Raw genomic sequence first — 21,365 nt, forward strand, 5'->3', positions numbered from 1 at the left:
TACAACAAGATTAGCGGTAAACCTATATCACATTGCACATTGTAAAGAGGACTTTACTTGTTAGAGTGTTCTGGATTTAGTGACGAGGGGGGAGTCTAGTTTGTGAAGAATTTGAAAACAAAAGCAAGAAACCTTTACAATTAGTTATCAGGAAAAAAAGAAATGCAAAATACTGACAGTATGTATTCTCTGAGAAAAGCAGCAGAATGCTGATATAGACTCCTATCCAGTCACATGCAGAGTGGGTTGAAAGTTAAGGAGCAAAGGTCATGTGTGTGTTCTAAACATGCCACCTTGTTCTATTAAGAATTTCTGCTGAGCCGCAATAGTGCTTTTGAATTAGACATCACCAACAACACTTTTATCTATCTAAGCCTCAGTATCCAGAGCTTCTGCAGTAGGCAAAGGATGGCAATAAATTAATTTTGCATGCAGGATAAATTCTGTGCATCTATCCTATAGCAGAGGTGAGAGAGTTAAATTCTGTAGTGCTGTCTAAATCGCAGGGGCTGAACTGTATTTCATATTATACAGGGATTAGGGTCAAAGGTTACGCACAACAATTAATTTTTAACACACTTTCATTACGAAACTCCTCCAAAGCAACATCAACAAGTTCATACCCAAATTAACAATTACCCCTTTGCAAAAAAAGGAGCTACTATGAAAAATGTTTTTTAGATAACCTATTTATTACACCACTATATACTGTCTTAGCCAGTTATATTGAGCTGTAGCTATTTTTACATGGATGTGATGCATATTGGAAAAGCATAATGAATCAATAAAATTTAAAGGCACTGTCTAAACATAAGTAAATAAAAAGCATGGGCAAGTTAAATTAAAAAATAAACAATATCTAATTTGGTTATATTCCAGATTTCAGAGTCTGCCTTAACCAATATTATGCTTCTAATTCACGAAGGCAGAGTGCCCTGTTTCAATTTTTATACAATAGATTTGAAAAGCTTTTAATTTTAAAGGTCAAGTGTAGTGCTGCCATAAAGACATAGTAGTATGTGCCAGCAGGTACCCTGATCATACGACCATGAATTCATACTGCTATGCCTGTAAACAAAATACTGTAGGGTCTAGGAGGGGTCTATTTTATGTCACAAGTAATTTTTAATCAATATAATCAATACTCTTACAGTAGTGTAAGTAAGATGGAGGCAGTGTTCTCCCACTTTCAAAAACCAACAAACTTTTCATTTCCGATCATTTGGTTTTTAAAGACATGACCTCAAACAAATCAGGACACAATTAAGCTCAGCACAAACTTTGCATTCCTTTAATTTATGCAAAAGAAATGAGTTTGTTTTAATGATTGTGGAGCGCAACTTGCCACTGCCGTACAGTATGTCTTTGCTAAACAGAAATGCGATTCTCTCTCTCTCTAACCTTTTTCCAACAGGGAAAGCTTTTGATCAAAATGACACCAATGCTGTGAATGCAGAAAGATTTATGTTCCCCATAATGACCTCATATCCAACATAATCATTCAGCTCCTCCAGGGAACAGTTACATTGGCCATTAATAAAACGGGTCCCATGCTGTTTAACTAGACATCCAATTGACAAAGCAAAGCATTTAATTAAAAAAAAAGAGATAAATATCTCCCTGCCATGATAATATTGTCAACATAACCAATTGGTAAAATGCTGCCAACCACCGAACTCTGATATGTAAGTTCTAGAACACTAGATACAGTAGAAACAGAACAGAGAAAAACAACCAGGTAACAAATATGTATTTAGCAATCTAAAAACTACAGACATCCACGACACACCTAAGAGTTGTTTAAAAAGTTAAGATTAAATATTTTTACTGTATACAAGACAGGTAAAAACAAAAAAAATAATAATTATGATATATAAATAATGAACATAGATTACAGTTTCTACTAATAGTTTAAAAAACAAATGTGGTATTCCAATTCATGGATCTAACATACCATTTTCTTAACAAAAAATATACAGTAGGTAACAGCCTTAAATATTGGAAAAAAACAATTACTTTTCAAAACTCAAATGGTCACTGTAAATGACCTACAGTACTGTAATGTCTAGGTTACTGGTACTGTATACTTTGAATATGATAGCTATGGATATGACACAAATATTATACTTTGATTATGACAGACCCATCCAGTATCAAAGGTTTCCGTTATCTCACTACCTTCAAAGATTTCTTTTCAATGCAAATTAGTTCTTGATGAACACGTGACCATTACATAAAAGAGTGTTAGTGTACATGAAACACCCAGTGTTTATAGAGATATGTGAAGGTCCAAAAGATACTTTACACACAAAAGTACATACAAATGCCAGAGGGCAAGTCTGAGTCTCTCTTCTTGAGCTCTCAACTCTTGCACAGCCTTACAAAACAGCACACTTCTCTGGCATAGGGAATCATGTGTTGAATCCTATGCTGGGAATCTGACTGCGTCTCTATTGTCTGTCCAGATAGAATAGTGACAGATTCCAACAAGTATGGTATGCTTCAGGTTTAAACTCACTCCCATAGGTAACATCCGGCAGTAAAATACCTCTTCTTACGTCTTACACTTCTCCAATTACCACATAAATTAGGCCTTACATATTTAGGTGTTATTTACAAAAGTCAAACGTCTTTCCCCTTGCAGAAAGCATGCAAGCACAACCCCAAATCACCAATCTCCTCTGGTGTAATATGCAGCAGTAATAATCCCGTTCCTCAGCCACAGAACAAAGGACTTCAGTTGTTCTCCTTGTTCAGAATGTATATACATTACTTTTTTAATAAAGAGACCAGACAGTAAGCAGAGCTACTGCCTCTGATGTCTACTGTTTGATCTTCTGCAGATCCCAACAATGGGCCTTTTTATTTTTATGGTCTGAAAACTAGGGGGGAAAAAATCGTCACTCGGATTTAGCATTGCACAGGTGAGCAGGGAGAACTCTTCCTCACCCCGCCCCGCTCTCAAATTTTCCGAAACCTCTGCGGTAGTTTTGACTGAAGCCGACTTTGAAAACCACATCAGAGACAATCTGGCTTTCATTACAGGGATGCTTATTATTACCTATGTGCTCATACTGTAAGCAATTCACAAGCTTACAGTCCCCATGTTTGTAACGGATGGGTAGTTACAGTTACTGCCAGAAGCCGTATCTTTCTGCGAGTTGTGTGCAAGAGGGTGGCACGAAACTTGGCTACGGTTTTCCCGTTTTAAGTTTCAGTGGTACATACAGTAATTCTCTCAAGAACACGACATTACGAATGACATTTAATACCTGTTCTAACAACATTCGTTATCGAATCCATAGCGTTTTAACACCACACAGAACTGAAGTCGTTGTGATGTTGAACACAAAATCACAATTTTAAGCTTTTTACCAAGACAATGTCTGTTCGGTTCGGGTAGTATGCTCTGTGTTGACGAAACTATTGACTGCATTGTGCGTGTGTTGTTTTCGAAGACTACCGGATGAGCTAAAGTAATAATACAAAGGGCTATGTTGCTAAAGTAATTATTCATAACATATCCATAAATTACACTTGAATACATGTCAGTTACAAAAAAATAACACTTCTAACTAATTCAGAGTATTTTTATCTCGGCATTATATCACTGAAATGATATTAACACAAAACGAATTCTATTTAGGGTGGTTTAATAAATTTAATTTGAATGAGAATTTTATATAAATGTTTGTTAACCCCCCTTGTCATGGATTACGTTCTCGTTAGTTTCTTTATTGGCTATAAAATCTGGAGAAGTTAAAAAAATCAGACGGCTGCTTCTAAAGATATAGTTGGCCAGGTAATTTGGAACATTCTTTACTCAATAAGCAACATTACAATCATGCACTGAACCCAAGTGTAATTATGTAAGAATATAAAACAATCAAAGGTAAATAGTTAAGTACAGTTATTGTTGTGTACTAATTTTAGCTAGAATTAACATTGTCTTTAAGATTGTTGATATTAAAAAGTGTTTTAATGGAAAAAATTCAACCACATTTAGACTATAAACATACTGTATAAAATCAATATTGTTAAGAAAAATTAGAAAATTAATCTGAATGATAAACATTTCTTTTTTTACATAAGACTAATTTAACGGTGAACACGTGGATAAACAATTTCGTGTAGACTAATCATCGCATTGATCACGTAATAATTCACTCGCTGTCAACACCTAATCTGTTTACTCGGCACATTCATAAATGCTGTGTGCTTCCCAAACACATGCGTGCAGTTTCAGGTAAAAGGAAGGGTATGTGATTTATTTAAATCACAAATTAGTTACTTTAAAATAGCAAAGTCTTTACCTGTCATTCCCCGCTTACCGGTCATTTGTTTTTGTGCAGACAATAGTTTCTAAAGAAGCAGGTTTTTCGTTTCTTTCAAATTAAAGTTCCATAATACAAACGAGTTTGCACGAAAAAAAGTGACAATAAATTAAAAAGTCCACATACGAAGCTCCCAGCATGTAGTTCATAGGTCAGAAACTTGTTTGCTAGTGATCTTCAAGTCACATTGTCAGCGCACATTATGCAATCTCAGGTGAAACTTTAAACTATGTCCACTCTCGCTGTGAGCGCACAATAGCGCTAAATAACCGGATTAATTAAACAAGGTTACTTCACTGACACCTGATGAATATACATCACGTCCAAAAAAAAAAGGTGTGGCTTTTATCAGTCACGAAGGAACTGATACTCTAAAGGCACAATAGGTTAGTGTTTGCTCGATATGTAATACTTTTAATTAGCTACTACCAACCAAATGGGCTGCGTAGGCCTCCTTTGTAACCTCTCTTATGTTTCTTTCTGTTTATATTAATTTTTGTAAGGTAAACCTACACTATACATGTACACCGTTGTAACCTAGAAACTCTGGCGTTTGAAACATTAAATGTAGAAGGCTGTAGCTGATTAAGAAATGCAAAGGTGAAAACTTTAAAAAGCTTGACTGCAATCGGTCTCACAGTCTCCCTTTTTGAATGTCATTACTTTGCATATTTCCCCTAACTGTAAGATGTAAATACAATGTGAAAACTGATGGATCATATACTGTGCATTGGTCTTTGTTCACAGTGGAAGTAGACGCGACACATTGTGTATCACTGAGGTGTGTTGAAAGGAAGCAACTTCAAATCACTCATTCAAATCACCTGCATTGTTTGCTTCCAAGACACAGTGGGATTGGCTTAGTGCTGGCTTCCTTAGCTGCAAGCATAACAAATGTCCAGGGGAAAACTTTCAAAGCCTGACCTGCAGTCGATCTCACAATCTCCCCCTTTTAAGTCAACCTTTTGTTCCAGTTTCAGAACCGTGACTTGGAACCGACAGAAAGGTGAGATTCGCTGATGTCTGGTGTTTGTGTATTTCTAGAAGTAGAATGAAGTTCTGGATGATTGTTTAGCCTGGTAACCGGGCTGTGCATTGTATAATTTCAGCTTGTTTTCTCCTCTCAAAATTAATCTTTTCATTTTTTTGTCTACTTGTTTCTATTAAATATTACTGGAATGTATTATAATGGCCGTTGTCAGAAATGATCACGTCTTTTCCTGTTGTGTATCCTTCACAGTGATTGCTTTTGCCTTCAGATACCAGTGTGGACATGATCCATTTTGCCTACCTAATTTCTAAAGTACAGCTGTTGGCAACTGATACTGTTACTATCTGAAATTGTGCTGTGAATACTATATCATTTTAATCTTTCTTATGGGACAAAAAGTAAAAAAGCACATGCCTTTTTTGTAGATTTTTGTGAGCAGTGCCCACAAGTCCATCCCTGGGCGGGCGGCCATGCAGAGAAGTCGTCTCAAGATCGAGGAGAAGGAGCTGGACTTTGAGTTTGAGGTGGTGAATGTCCAGTTCAATGAGCTTGGCAGTTACGTGCTGAGGCTGACCGTGGAGAACCCCCTGCTGGAGGACTGTGGGGCTGGTGTGCAGCTGAGGGTCAATGATGGCGACGTGCTCTACACCAGCACTGGAACCACTGATGTCATTGAGCAAGCCAGCCTGGATGAGATCTACACCTGCCTTCGCTACAAGTTTCTCTTCACCCTGCCCAAAGGTACTGTAAGCATCCACATCCTCAATCCAGGGTGATTATTACATCGTTGTGTGCATGGAAGTATGCAGCCATGTCTTAGCTGATTGTCCCCTGAACCTTTTTGACCTTTTATTATGTAATATGACCTTAATTACCTTAATGGGAAAATTACTAATTGGTAAAAATTCTTAAATGGACAAGCTGAGGCCTCTTTCCTATTCTTAAAAATCTGGAGATTTTAAAGAAACCTTTCTGTAAAACCTGCTGGACTTGGGCTGTTGATGACCAGAGTTGGATCCACTACACCCCTGCTATAGTGTCAAAGAGTCCTTTTTTTAGCCAAGTAATGTGAGTATCTTAAATGGATGAATAGGCTTGAATACGAGAGTCTTCTTTCTACTTTTCAGTGCCAAATTAACTTGGTTGTTATATGGATATTTTTTTTTGCTGAGGCTGTGGCTTGGTGTCTATGTGTACAGGCAGAGAACAGTGTGGTGCCACTAGGCTTATGAATGGTTTTGAAGACCTAAAACTGCTAAACGTAAACGTTTTAACTTAAGTGGCAGTGAGTTGATTGCTATGGCTGAAAAAAATAAAATCAAAATGTCTGACAATCTGCTGTATGACTGATTTAGAAATGGATAATTGTAACCTAAGAAGAATGAAATATCAGATAAAAGTACAGAATCTCTACTGGAGTGCTGTTTGCAGTTTGTTTTGAATAAATCTGGCTATGAATTTATATTCCTGATCATTTCAAACATGCATCTTAAATCCGTTAAAAAAACTGCTGGTAAGATCTTGCTGCATTTCTCTAGAATATATCACTACTGACAAGTTCCTCTGTCTCTCACACACACCTTACACGAGAGGTGAGAGCTCCTCTGTGTTATAACGAAAAGTTAATTAATGCGTGTCACTGCTGTTTCAAGAAATTCTAATATAACACGTTTGTCTGAAATGGCTGTAATTACATGGAACACCTCTGAACATGTTCACTAATGAGCAGTGCTTTTTAAAAATAGAATTATTTTCAAATTTTTTTCCAATTTGTAGCACTGTATGAAACGTTGTTTGAATTTGAACATGAGTAACCCAAAAATAAATTTGATAAAAGATTTAGAAATATCATATTGGGGATATTTGGAAAGACCTAATAATAGTTAAAATATAGGGAAATGTGATAATATTATTTTTTTATTGTCCACTGAGATCTTCATTTTTGTAATGGCAACATTTTTAAGATCAATCGTCTGGTGTAAAAAGGTATTTCTTGCCAGAAGAAAATTACGTTCAGAGATTTTTCACAGTTTAATTTTTTTTTGCTGTCGTCTCAAAATTCGATCTTGTCATGGTTTAATGCGGGTTTTATGTATAGAAAAAGAAATATGATTATGGCAATAAATATTTTAAAATGGTTCCCTTTTAGTTAAAAAAATTCACGCCTGCCTATTGCTTCATGGTTTATGAATAGCTCCAAGCCTTGAACTTGAGAAAGTGAGACACCTACAGAAACTAGATTCACAGACCATTAACAGGCTCCGTTGACTTCTCATCCTGACCAAACAGATGCAAAAGATGTGGATCCTGATGATTTTGTCGGATGCTTGCTTTGATTCGGGAATTGGGAATTGGAATTCCAATTTGTTTTGGTTCTTCCTTGTACATTTCCAGGATTCTGCAAGAATGATAAAAACCATGACGTCAGGCTGAAGGTTGAGGCCTTGCGGCTCACAGGCTCACAGCCGAGCAATGGCACCAAATCCGGCGAAGCTTTCTTTGCCATCTACCCGCGCACCAACGCGCCCCGCATCAACCTGTATGCCCGCCGGGACGAGGAGCTGTACCAGTACAGCGGCATCATGGCCCTGCTGCGCGTCCACACCGACTACCTGGCCATGCACTGCGGGCGGCTGGCCTATGCTGTCTCCTTTCACGAGTCCAGGCCACTGCCTGAGGGCCGCGCCAGTGCCTCCCGCATGCCCTCCATCCAGGAGGAGGACAAGAGCGGGGCGCCGACACCCCGAGCGCCTTCACCGGGTCCCTCGACTCTCCAGGTGCCTCCGTTAATCCTCGGGCCCTCCCAGTCCCCGTCCCCCGAAAACACCCCGCCTCAGCCCACAGAGCCTCCGCTTCCTCAGCCTCCAACACCCCAGGTAGAGAATCAGCCCCACTTGAACCTGCTCTGAAAGTGACCAGTCCTGCTGCGGTTGTTTTCGTGTGTTTCCTGCTCCTTTTCTGACTCGGTCTCCTTGACGAACTGTATTCGGTCACTATGGTGACGGTTGAAAATTGCCTGTGACACTCTGGTATCTTGGGAAGTGTATTCCAAGCAGTAACAAACTGGACTTCTGGTTTTCTTTCCTTATTTTGTAATTAGACACAAGACAAGTAAAATGTCCGCTTTGCAAGAGACCCACAGTATATATGTGGTTCAAGAGTTTGAAATTATGATGTGATATTCCTGACAGCAGAAAAATACTGGTCCCTCTTAATTGCAAGTTAAGTGTGCACAGCCACGTCTTTTATGAATTTCTACATTCTTCTATAAAGTATAAAAAATCTGGTATTTCATTCCTTTGCATTTAGGGCTGTTTTTCTGCACAGTGAAAACCCAGTTGTCCCGACGTGTTAACGGAGGACTTTCTTTTCTGTCAGTCTCCGACCCGGCATCCCAGCCCAGTGCCTGTCCAGCAAACTGACCCCGAGTCAAATATGAGGTTGTCCCCTGAGCCCAAGCCTGAGACCTCCAGCGACAGCCTGCCCCCCACGCCAAGGAGCAGCCTCTCGTCACCAAGGCAACACGGCGTGTCCAGCAAGGCCAGCCTGCGCTTCCCCTCCCCAGAGGAAAAGCCCGTTCCGAGCCCCGCGCCGCTTCCTGCAACACACGTGAGTGATGGTATACCACTGCTGAAATATGTGCGCAATAAGAAAAGTTTAAATATTTGACTCAGATTATTTGTTTGAATATTTAAATATAAAGCCTGGTTTGGAAGTATCCTAGTGAATAACCATGATGTTAAGTTTCATTCCTGAAGAGCTCTGTTTAGGAACATAAGAGAAGACTTTATTGATCCCGAAGGGAAATTGATGTAAATTGATGAACACATATGTGTTCCGTGTTTACAGAAACATATTTTTTACCTTAAACCTCTAATGCCTCGGTTACTAGCTCTCATAGTCAGCTTGAAGTGGTTGTTTGGGTTGCCTTTGGGTTGCATCATTCGAATCCCGGCATAGTGTTTTCTGCTCCAGTCTAAAGAAGCAGAGTCCTCTTTAATACAGCTCAGAGTTTATAGGGCTAAAAACAGATTTACAATGGCCTCATCAAGTCAATGCAAATGTATCAGAGTTGTTTATCCTAGTGAATAATCAGCATAGCTCATGCGTTTGTATAACTATGGAGAGCACTTCACTGTTGTGATTATCTTAAAGCTCAGTGTGTGGAATCTACAGTACTCTGAAGAAGGGTCTTTTTTATTCAGGTTATAACAACGTTCAGGTACATTCATCTCATACATGCGGACTTCAGACATTTCCGCTCATTTCATGAATGGGTATAGTAGTTGTGATTTTCATTTTATGTGCCCTTCATGTGACTTGGACAGCGGACAGCGAAAACCGGAATCCTTAACACGTGCAAAACTCAACACTGTGGCACAACAGAATTGCTCCTGTGACCTCGGAATTAAGGCACGACTTATAGACGCCTCTAGGGTTCTGTGGATCCTGTTTGGAACTGGCACTGCGCAGCTCTTTTCATTCCACAGCCTAAATTGTAATCAATGAGGCTTGTGACACTCGATTAGAAATTAATTGGATTGTGTGTATTTTTGGTCAAAGGCTGCTTCTGGAAGCCGGAGCAGATGATCAGACTCGACATTTGTAATGCTGGTAAATTGAGTCGTCCGTTTTCATTCCAGGCATTTAATAAACCAGGCCATTTTGTGGATCATCTGAGCATTCTTCTTTTGTTGATATCACTGCATTCCTTCTCCTCACTGTTGTATCCAAGCTACAAAATATGTAAAATGTGCATCTGCTAGAAGAAAAAAGCCTTTCAGCATTCATGGAAGATTTAATTTAAGTCATTTTTGGACAGAAAGTAATATTTTTAAATGCAATGGTGCTTGCCCCACCAATTTTCTGTGTTCTGCCCTTATCAAATAATGTTAGGGGTCTTATTAAAAATTCTGTATCCTTACAGTATATCCCAAAATTAATTGATTTGCCTTAAATGTAATGAAATTATCTGCACATAAAGCATTAGCATTAACTTTGTCCCTCAGAAACAGAATACTTGTTTTTTTTCCTTTATACCACATGTGTAGATGTTTTTTTGGCAGAGAGTCACAGTGCATTGAAATGATTAGTTATGTCTTAGCAAGAATGATCATACTACATTACAGCGTTTTCATCTTCCTGTGCTTTACTTTTCCAGTAACTGATACAATAGAGATAAAACACAGGCAGGAAATGTAATTGCTTTCAGGACAAAATCAGCCTGCAGTGCAGTATTTATAGCCGTCACAACATATATTGACCGTAGGAATTGTGGACAGGCTCAAGTGATTCACAGCCGAACAAACACTATTCAGATTTTGACAGAGGGCCCAAACGTTGTAGTCATGACGTCAAAGCATGATTAGATTCTCAAAATGGCCCCTGACTGCCATGTGAAAAAAATCAATTGCAATCAGCAATGTGCAGTTGCTATTGTGATGTTGTGTCGGTAATAAGGAAGGATGAGCAAGCTGCTGTGTGTACAGTACGTACAAGCCACTTTTATCTTGGCTACCTTTTGTAGACCCAACAAGAGAGATCTACTCTCGCTCAGATCATTGAATATCTAAGGAGTGTCTGACAGGTACAAATCTTCGGAATGGTTATTAAACCAGCAGCAATCAACAGCACTTCAGACAAACTACAGTACTGTGCTTCACCTGCCAGAATTATGCTGGGGAGGCCTGACAGGCATTGTGAATTGCAGGCAGATGATGACAGGATCTGAGTGGAGATTAAATTGATTTCCTCAAATCCCAGACTAATGGAGACATCACCTGTATTTTAGTTCGTGCCATCCTTGCTGTTTCTGTTGTTATTAATAACTTTAAAAAATAATATGCCTGTGTGCTCAGTCAAGGCTTTTAGTAAGTGTAAGTGTTTAACATCATGCACTTGTTTTTCTTTAATTTTAGAAATGGCTCTGCAGTCTGTTTAACATTTTAAAAATGTCACCATCACATTTGGTGATAAATGAACCCGAATCTTACACAATTTAAACTGTAAACTGTTGTTCAGTGTTTAATATTCTAGGTTATTGGGCATAAAATGGCACTTGAACTACTGGCAGATAATGGAACACTATGAATTTCATAATGTGGAATATTTGAAAAAGCATTAGTTTTACATTGGAATTGGAAAATAGCTCATTTGAAATGCAGTCTTTGAGTTTTGTGTTTCATTGGAGATGCAGCATTATCTGAAATCTGCAATAAACCTCATGTGGAATACCAGAGGAGGTGCTTGAGTCTTACCCAAAATCGTCTTCATCGTGATCAATTATGAACAGGCAGCACTGTGGTGTGCAGTCCCCACCCCTTGAAAACACCCCAGGTCGTGAGCTCTTGGATTCATACCGGTTCGCTGTCTATGTGAATTTGCCCGTTCTTCCCTTGTTTGTATGAATTTTTGCAAAGGAACAATTTCCTCTCACCCTCCAAAAACATACTGGCTGGGTTAACTAACGTTAATTGTCCCTCTGTTGTGGTGTATGTGCCCTGCGATAGAATGGAGTCTCATCCTGAGCATCGTCCCACTTTGCACTGTATTATTCTAACACGGTCTCTGGGCTACTGCTACCCTAACAAAGAATACGCAGTTTTCTGGTGATGGATGGTTGTAATCAGAAAGGGCATTTGTAAAAATCTTTGACAAAGAACAATGGATTTTAAATAGTTTCATTACATTGTCAAGGGAGGGTCAGCTTTTGAATTGGATCCTAAACATTTTAATCGCATATAAATTGTTTTTTGCACTGATTCGGTCAGATTATTTTATTTTCTTAAAAAAGCAGATAAAAGACTAATGTGTGCAATTTTTCTCAGAAGCAATCTTGAATATTGTGTACATGTCTTAACACAGATCCCTTGGTATTTTATATTCTCTAGTAATATAGAACTGTAAAGAAACCTGAGAGTTGCTTTGCCCTCATTATCATACTGGAGTTGTATTGTGGGCATTTAATGCACTGGCACTCCAATGCAAGTGTATGAGCCAATCTCCCGCACTCATCCTGCAGGTAGAGCTTGTAAACGAAAGGCTGTCTCCGTTGTATTTCATTCTTAAGTGAATGTCAAACAATGCTCCTATGTGGCATTTTTATGTTTGGCAAGGGAGGGCCACTGATTAATTCAGCAGCCGCACATGAAGAGCCCACCATGTGTGTGACGGGGCCAGTGGTGATTCTTAACGAGGACAATCGCTGATGTGCCTTGTCCTCGGTGAAGAGATTAAAGCCCGAGTTTTTACAGTGGCTCCGAGTGATAAGTCCTTAATTACTTTTCATTTGGTGCCGCATCATTAGCGTGTGGCGGCTGGGCTCATTAGGTTTTGCTTGTAAGACAGGATGGAGGTGCATGTGGCACAGAGCGCAGATTCAATGAGCCCAGACTGTTCCAGCTCCAAGTGCTTATTGGCAACGCGCATCAGGCTGGCTTGAATTATAAGGAATGAGTTTACCCTCAGGTTGGAGAAAAGAGTTTTTCAGTCACCAGGAGACCAGTGTTAAAGCTTTTACTTTATTCTATTAACTCATCTATGCTAGAGATCTTGTATTGCTTTGTTTTTTATGACTCCTTCAATGAATCGGGTTAAATATATCGGCATGCCACCCATGATTTCTAAAATCAAATAGTCATAGAGTTATTTTACTTTTACTCAAGGAGTTAAAACTGCACACTGTTTTTTTCAGGTGTAATTAACATTATTTTCTATTTTTTAAATTTGCAATAGTTTTTTTTTTAATTGCACCCAATTGGGAATTGGTAACTGTCTGAAGCCTTGGCACTCCAGCAGTGACTCCTCTGTCTTGCTGGCAGAGAATCATGCAAGTGGACGAGCTCCTTTGACACCAAAAAACTAAGGTTGCAGCTGGAAGAGATGGTAGTGGGGCCAGTAGGGGGCGCTCACCCTGCAGTCTATGTGGGTCCTTATGCCCCAGTATAGTGACGGGGACACTGGTCTGTAAAAAGGCGCCGTCCTTCGGATGAGATGTAAAACCAAGTTCCTGACTCTCTGTGGTCATTAAAAATCCGAGGGCGTTTCTCGAAAAGAGTAGGGGTGTAACCCCAGCATCTTGGCCAAATTTCCCATTGGCCTTTACCAATCATGGCCTCCTAATAATCCCCGTCTATGAACTGGCTTCATAATCTGTTCTCTTCCCCACTGATAGCTGATGTGTGGTGAGTATTCTGGTGCACTATGGCTGCTGTTGCTGTTGCTGTTGTTGTCAGTGTGGGGCTGCGCATTGGTGGTGGAGGGGATCCCCATTACCTGTAAAGCGCTTTGAGTGGAGTGTCCAGAAAAGCGCTATATAAGTGTAAGCAATTATTATTATTATTATTATTATTATTATTAGAGCCATTCCTCTTTCAGCACATTGCGAGCATCAGACAGAAGAGAAGTGTCCAACCAGAGTGGAGATTAATTTTGTCGTGACGTCGCTGCAGGAGGTTGAGACTAGAAACCCTTTCCCACAGCTGGTTAGTGAAGTAATTAAAAAAGGCATTATTATGTAGTTTCCGTTTACATTTTTTTGTAGCGTTAGTACAGGTTTGTTCCTGCATTGTGCCCATTGTTGGTTAAGTGGTTAGAATCTGGATGGATAGTACAGGCTTGCACTTCTGTCTGAAATAAGGAATGGGATATCCAGCACATGAGAAGATCACAATGTAGAATATAGAGTAATGTTAATGTACTGTATATGGGACACATCCTTAGAACTTCCTTTTTGTAAAGTATTTTATTTTGGTTCTTTAAATATATTTGTGTGTTATTTGCCAAGCAATATGGACTTACTGTAGAGTAACAGGTCGAAGGGCAAAATTGGTATTGGCGCCTTCATGTCAAAAACATACAGTAGGAATCCTTGCGTTTATCCAATACTCCTGCCCATAATGTGAAAGACTCTAATGAGCAGACGTATTGGATAAATCCAAGGATTTTATCCAGTTGACTGACAAAGACACGAAAAGCCAACTGCGAGATTCATGTCCTTGCGATTTTCATTTTGTGTGTCTAAACATTTGTGAAAAGCCTTCATGTAGGGACACAAGGCAATCTGCTTGCACTTTCCCGTTTCTTCTCTGATTAGCAGCGCCCTTGGATGAATGGGATGCGTTTCGATGAAAATAGAAGCCGTCTCTCTTATCCTGGGGTTGGACTGACCTTGGCAGCAGTGTGCGATGCAGGAAGCTTTCAGGCATTGTTCACCCACAGGCCTGCGGAGGTGAAAACTGTAGAGTACTAAGGGATGGGCTGTGTGTCAAGAGTGACAATCCTGTTGCCATAAAAGAATACTCTAATAAATTAGTGCTGTAATTAAAACAGAGAATTTACAGTAGTTTTCTAGTCTTTTCCTCCGGCACTCCTCTGCTTACTGATTGTGTGCAGCAGGCCAGCAGGGGAATATTTTACAGGCCTGTGATAAATGAGGGCCTGCCAAAACCTTCAATATTGTGACAGGTTGCTGGCCTGTGTGTGCCCCTTAATAACGAGCACAGAGTGAGGTGTAAATACAGCCCGCTTTGCCACAAGGCTGTCACAAGTTCTGGTAAACCAGGGATCAGGGAGTATTATGTATACATAGACTCCTTGGCCATGTGAGAACTGAGAGGCCTGGAGAAAACCAGGCCTGGATTGTCTTGATAACAATAAACAGGTGATTTTTGAAAATAATATTTCCCAATGTGGAATAACCACTGTCAATGACAAAGAATGTTCAGATTGTAGTTTACAGTATAAGCACCAACATAAAGGCCACTGTTCTGAGTCAGCCTGAAATGCAGTGCATTATTTTATTCGGCTGCCCAAAACAGCTTTTAAATTGCAGTTACATTTGCGAAACATTTCTATATATTTTCGATGGAGGATAAATAGTGCTATTTGTTACAAAACAGACAAGATCATTAGCAGCAATGTGTCTTGGATGCCTACCATTCTATTGAACCCAATGTTAAGCTATTTATTAACTGCAAGCACAAGTAAAACATTAATGAAACACATTGCACAGATAAGGATTCCTTTACTTGCTTTTTTCCTCCACATAAGAAAACCAATTCAATGCATTTTAACAAAGATAACACAAAATGTAAGACTATTGCAGCTAAACATCTTTTATCTTAACTTACTATATCTAAATAGCTTTGTTTGTATTGAACTACGCAATAAAAGCCAAGAGAGTGAATATAGCTTATGTTCACACTAGAATATAATATTTCCTCTCAGTACATCACCCACGGGCTTTAAATTTTGCCTGTTTTCAATTCCATCCAAAATGTATACCCAACATGGCTGGATAATATAATTGCTATTAAAATGAGGGATTAGTAAGTACATCCCTGAAGGATACAGTTTTGAAAATTTAATAGGGAGGTCTAGGGAATTTCAATTCATCTTTTCATGTGCAAGAAAAAAAATCTTACAATCCAATGTTGGGCTTTTTAATAATTTAGGGCTTTGCTTTGGTCTGAAGAAATGTGTTAGAAAAACTGCCTCTCCGACATGTGTCTGATCACAATTTAACGGCCTAGTTAGTGAATTGTGTACTAGAAAGCAGAGCACTTGTTCTTTATAGTCTTTCTGTTCCCCTATTTCCCATTATGTATCATTTGTAAACAGAGCAGGGACGCAATTTATTTACTTGCTTTAACAAACAGTGAAAAGTCCAGTGGGATCTGAGTGTGAGATTTTGGGAATCCACTAGTGAAAGTCATCTTACACCACTGACTCAGTATGGTAACATTCTGTTTGTTTGACTAGAGTTAATGACGGGTATGGCATAGTAGCTGTTAAGGAAGAGATTATTTTAGCAGTGTGTTTCATTAGAGGTATTTGTCATAGAGTGTCTGTGCTCTTTGAGTTCACAGCCTGGTTGACCTGGTGACTTACTGTACAACAGACCTGCTATGCTAAATTTACTAAAGGTCAGTTTATAGTCCTGAGTTTTGACTCAGGAGAGCATTTTTAATTTAATCTCTACATGTCATTATTTCACTTAAATCTTGGTTATGGTTTTACACGGTTTTTTTTTTATTCTAAATGGTATGAAATGGTCGTGTTCTATTATGCTTCGTGACCAGTGAAAATCTGGCTTTTAAAAAAATGCTTTTCATTACCCTAACCTGGATGAAAGGGTCTTTCTTTCTTGTATAGCAAATGTCTATACATTGCAGAAATCTTTCTCACTCGTGCCCTTGAATTTTATGCTTCAGATTTATCTAAATAACTTTACAAGATTATGCTCAGAGGTCTTCCTGTATTGATCCCTGCATTAAAGTGTTAATTGCATGCCGTGTGAGATGTGCCTGTTGAGTATTGTTTTAAATAAATTGCTAGCACAACACTGCCATTTAAAAAAGTATTTCAGTATGTTTAATTAGCTCAAAAGTTGGGAGTTATTTTCCCCTTCAAATACTGAAGCTGTTGTTTATTGTGGAAGACCAGAGCCTTTTGTTATATTGAAAGATCACAAGCAACAGCAAGAGAGGAGGCATCACTCTTTATTTGATTGAAAATCATTTGACTGATGAATAAAATTATTTCTGTCTAAAGCTGGGACACATGTAGAGATCTTTCTCTTTTCTTCAGAAGCTGTGGGCTTAGATATGTCTGTGTAAGAAGTCAAAGATTTCCTGGGATACAGTGAGTTGCTAGGGGCTTATTCTTGACATGCAAAGGAAATCAGAAATAGTAATACCTTTTGTGTGTCATGTCTAATTAAGAGATTAAAGACTTCTCAGGGTTTCTAAGTAGAATTAAAAGCATTCAAGAAATGCGTAATTGTTGCATGACCTAAAACAATTGTTGATGTTAGTTTAACAGGTGTTCCATTGTACTTTTTCCAAAGGGACTCGCTGTTAAAAGAATACTTCTTAAAGATTAAAAAGGTAAGGAACAATGCTAAGCAAATTACTTTTCAAGCCTATTGCTTATGAAACACAGTTGGAAATGGGATAATGGTTCAGTGGTGCCTCTGCCACTGGGGAGACAGCATGGTGAAAAGTAGGTTCTATCAATGAAAGCAATTAGATGATAAAAATAAAAATCTTGAAAAGTGCAAATACAAATTGCGCGTTAGTACATTATTGTGGGCTATTGATAATATTTGACAAAACACAAATATTCCGTGGTTCCAGAAAATTACAGTAAATCACGACTACTGTTCAAGCAGATTGTTGTCGGTAAAATTAATCTTGAGCTTTTTGCATTCCCGTCCTCCTCAAGATGATCCGATACAATTAAGGAGAAGTGTGATATGAAAGCGCTTTAATATTCTCTTAACGCAATCATCTCAAAGGGTCTGGAGTCACTGTTGGGCCCCATAACATTACAGTGATTGATTTTGCAGAATATTGTGGACCATGCTGCTATCATCTGGGACAGGTGTAATCAGATTTCTTGGCATTGCTGTTTTATTGCTGGGTTATTGCCTTTCAGTTGAGAAGGCTTATTGCTTTGTAGCAGTGGCAAGCTGCAGTCTCCTCCGTAGAGGAGTTGACCTCAGAGCCATAAACCTTTTATTTCCTATGCATCTCATCATTGCCAATCAAAGAGATAAGCTCCAGTCAAGGCAGCTCAATTAACAGTTAAACAAGCAAGAGAAGTGTGCTAAATTGCATTGTATGCTTTAGTAGCCTTAGTCTTAATTTGATAGGCGCAGTCTGTGTGGTACAGTTTTTTTCCTTCCTCTCCTATTTGTACTTTTTTTTAACCTAAGCATTCAGCTTGTCCATTGGCTTCTTCGTGTACAGTATAAGCCACAAAGAGTGCACTTTCACAAATCAGTCACTCTCATTCTATTTACCCCTTGCCACCTGCGGTCAGATTTTCTGTTCGATATTGCATAGGTTTTCGTTGTTGTAAATTTTCATTTATCTTCAGTTTGTTTTGGTACAGTGCAATTGGTTTGGTGTCTTAGGAGAGTTGAAGCACTTTATCCTAAGCATGGTTAAAGATTTTGTATCTTCTAAAGACTAATGGACTGTGAAACCTATGAAGGGAGGAATTAGAGCATTTTTTTTTTTTACCAGGTCATAATGCACTCCCAGTCTGAAACTGGCTTATTTCATTTCTAAATTCTAAATTCTCTTCTGTCCATATTCAGGTGTACAGTCAAATCAGTGTATAATGTCTCCCCTAATACCTTTGTCAATAACAGCTTTAGCTCTCTTGTACAATTCATCAGCTACAACACCACCCACAGTCTGACATTCAAATGCCCCACCTCCATAACCTAACACAACTTTTCCCACAAGACAACGGAGCTCATAAAAGCAAAGCTCTAGAGGTTAACGCTTTGGTAGGGTACATTCAAACCAATTTATGAAGTGATAGGAGAGTACCAAGTAACGTTTCATTACTGTTGCAAGAAAGAACTAAATACTAATAAAAAATAAATGGTGGTTCATGTGTCTCAAAATAACCGTCCTTAAGATTCAGTGAGGGAAACCTTGATATTTCAGTTTTCATGGGACATAATTCGCACTTTAGAAGGTGTTAGTATGTGATCCATTTTCAGTTTTTTATGGTTGAGGAGATGGATGAAGGTGTGATATTTCCAATATTGTATCTCTTAAGAGGGAGTGCCTGAAAGACTGTACTGTACTTGCGCAGATTCTGGTAATAAATGAATCTGTTGTGGCAGAATAGTTAAGGGGGGTGTCCGGTGCTTGAAGGCATGGGAATGGTCAAGAGAGATTGGTCCGATGTACTGTGTATCCTTTCATTCCTGGGCTTTCTGAGGCTGTTGATTGTCCCACACATCCCAGAGAGCCTGCCAGATACCAGCCTCCTGCTGCTTGTCAGGAGACATTATCGGAAGAGGATTTCCGAGATGAAGACAGAATTGTTTTCTTTTCTGTAGTGACGCAAATACTTCTACTTGAGGACTTCTGTCAACCGAAGGCTTCTTATGTCATTTATGGGAATTGTAGCTATATAAAAAGAATGCGGTCAGTGAAATACGTCCACCACTAAATAAACGTGTCCACAAATGTTTACTTATAGAACTGGCTAGCTAACAATTTTGTGGTCTTGAGAATAAGGTTTCTTGCATATTTATTTTGTGTGCTTATTAATACCTGCCAGAAATGGCTCAATCTTGGCCTTCAGGGCATTACATCAACACACTGAATTATAAATACCTAGAACTAAATGGCTCAGACTAAAGTGTATTCAATATCCAAAACTAAAGAGTGAAGGGCACTGAGGCTTGCTTAATTTCTATTAGTGCACATGTTTCAGCAATAGATGATGCTGTTCTGTTCAGCTACAAGCTTATATTTATCCTTTAGTGTAGTTTGAAAAGGGTTTTAACACTGGCGATTACCTTTTCTTTCAAGTGTTTCAAGGTAGCCTCTGGCAGGGGTGTTTGAGAAGACAATGAAGGATTTCATACAAGAGCCGGAGTCCGCAGGCCTGCTGGATGCCTGTGAAAGCTGTCAGCTCCCAGGAATAAAGCACAGTGTAATTGTTCCCCCATCTTTCAGTCAGGCTCATGCTGTGAAAAGCCTGGCAGAGGAGTCTTCAACTTCTGTTAATCACAGCCCACTGGCTCACACTGCTTTTAGGTATCATTAGATTGACTTGCAGAATAATGCACGTAGGAAGGGGCTATAATAAATGCAGGAGATGTATTAGAATATGTTTGATCTTGCTGAAATGATCTAACTAAGTGCTGCCCACCCTGTTATCTTCTGTGGGGCAACAGAGTACCTGACCATCTTTCTCAATGTGACAGATCTCATACACTCTTCAGCTATCCAGGCATTTAAATCCTAAAATAGAGGCACATTTTGAGAGTTGCTGGTTGGTGCCTTATTAGGTACTCTTACACTCAGTACACCCAATCCAGGATAAAGAAGCAACAACCATTAGAATAATACAGAATCATGTATTGAAGAAGTGGTTTTCAAATTGGGTTTTTGTTTTTAGGCACTATAGTGCTTTGGCAAGACTGTAGGAGATAAAAAGTATTTCCTGATTAGAATCTTAAAATTGGATTGGACCAAATTATAAATTATCAGGGGAAAAGAGTGCTGACAGTGTCTTGCAAATGTAATCAGACCCTTTCAATGGTGTGCTATGCATTAATCAATTTCATTTTTTAAACCTAATATTTTACTCATCAGGAGTTTTCAGGTCTTTCCCCTTATTCTCGGTAGGATTCAAGTCAGGATTTTGACTGACTTTGCAGGTCATTCACCTTCTTATTCTTAAGCCACTCCAGTAAAGCTTCGGCCTTGTTCTTTGTGTCAATTTCCTGCTGCAAATGGAAGTTTTGTCCCAGTTCTAGGTATGAAGCAGGTTTTCCTGTAAGATTTGCCACGACTTTGCTCCTTCTGTGTTCCCATCAGTCTTGACAGGTTTCTCAGTCCCTGCTGCTGAGAAGCAGAACGATAACAGACGTCTGCCACCACCATGCTTGACAGTAGGACTGGTGTTGACAAGCGTCATGCCTGGGGCTGGCTTGGCGTAACACTTTGCATTGAAATCATAAAAAGAGCCAATATGGTCTTTTTTTATCCCAGAACTTTGTCTTGTGTTAGCAATATGACCTAGGTGCTTTGTTGCAAGTCCTATGGAGGATTTGAGATGGGGTTTTTTTAAGTTCCATACAAGCCACCTTTGTGCAGTGTCTGAAATACTGAACCAGGACCATTTTCTCCCATCTGAGCCACTGAACTTTGTAGCCCTTAAGAAGTAGCTGTTGGCCTCCCCGCCATGCTGCTCAGTTTGGAAAGACTGCCTGATCTAAGCAGTGTATAGGCGCCTTTCACTTCTAAATGATCGACCTCATATTCAATTAAAAAAACCGCAATATTAAGGGTCTTTGAATCTGTGCCTTTGTCTGACGTCATCTATCTTTTATTTTGAAAGTTCCTTAGTTTTCCTAGTTGAATCTTTGTTTGAAATTCACTATCGGATGGTACCTTACAGAGAGAGGAGTATTTATTTTGAAATCATGTGAATCACTATTATCGCTTATAAGCGACTTCTGCTTATAAGCGATTTATGTAACTCATTAAGGTAATTTAGTG

General features: G+C 39.0%; 1 protein-coding gene across 1 annotated transcript in view; it reads left to right on the forward strand.

Annotated features, from left to right (window-relative positions):
• The first annotated feature begins 5,795 nt into the window (after positions 1-5,795).
• The window catches only part of ccdc33 (coiled-coil domain containing 33), a 96,185-nt gene continuing 80,615 nt past the window's right edge, over positions 5,796-21,365 (forward strand). Inside the window, exons 1-3 of the mRNA XM_088920907.1 lie at positions 5,796-6,066; positions 7,720-8,201; positions 8,704-8,934. Of these exons, the coding sequence (XP_088777033.1) occupies positions 5,796-6,066; positions 7,720-8,201; positions 8,704-8,934 (984 nt within the window). The remainder of the gene's footprint in view (positions 6,067-7,719; positions 8,202-8,703; positions 8,935-21,365) is intronic.

The sequence above is a fragment of the Atractosteus spatula genome, chromosome 7, assembly GCF_055471065.1.
Source record: "Atractosteus spatula isolate fAtrSpa1 chromosome 7, fAtrSpa1.hap1, whole genome shotgun sequence".
NCBI classification, from domain to species: domain Eukaryota; kingdom Metazoa; phylum Chordata; class Actinopteri; order Semionotiformes; family Lepisosteidae; genus Atractosteus; species Atractosteus spatula.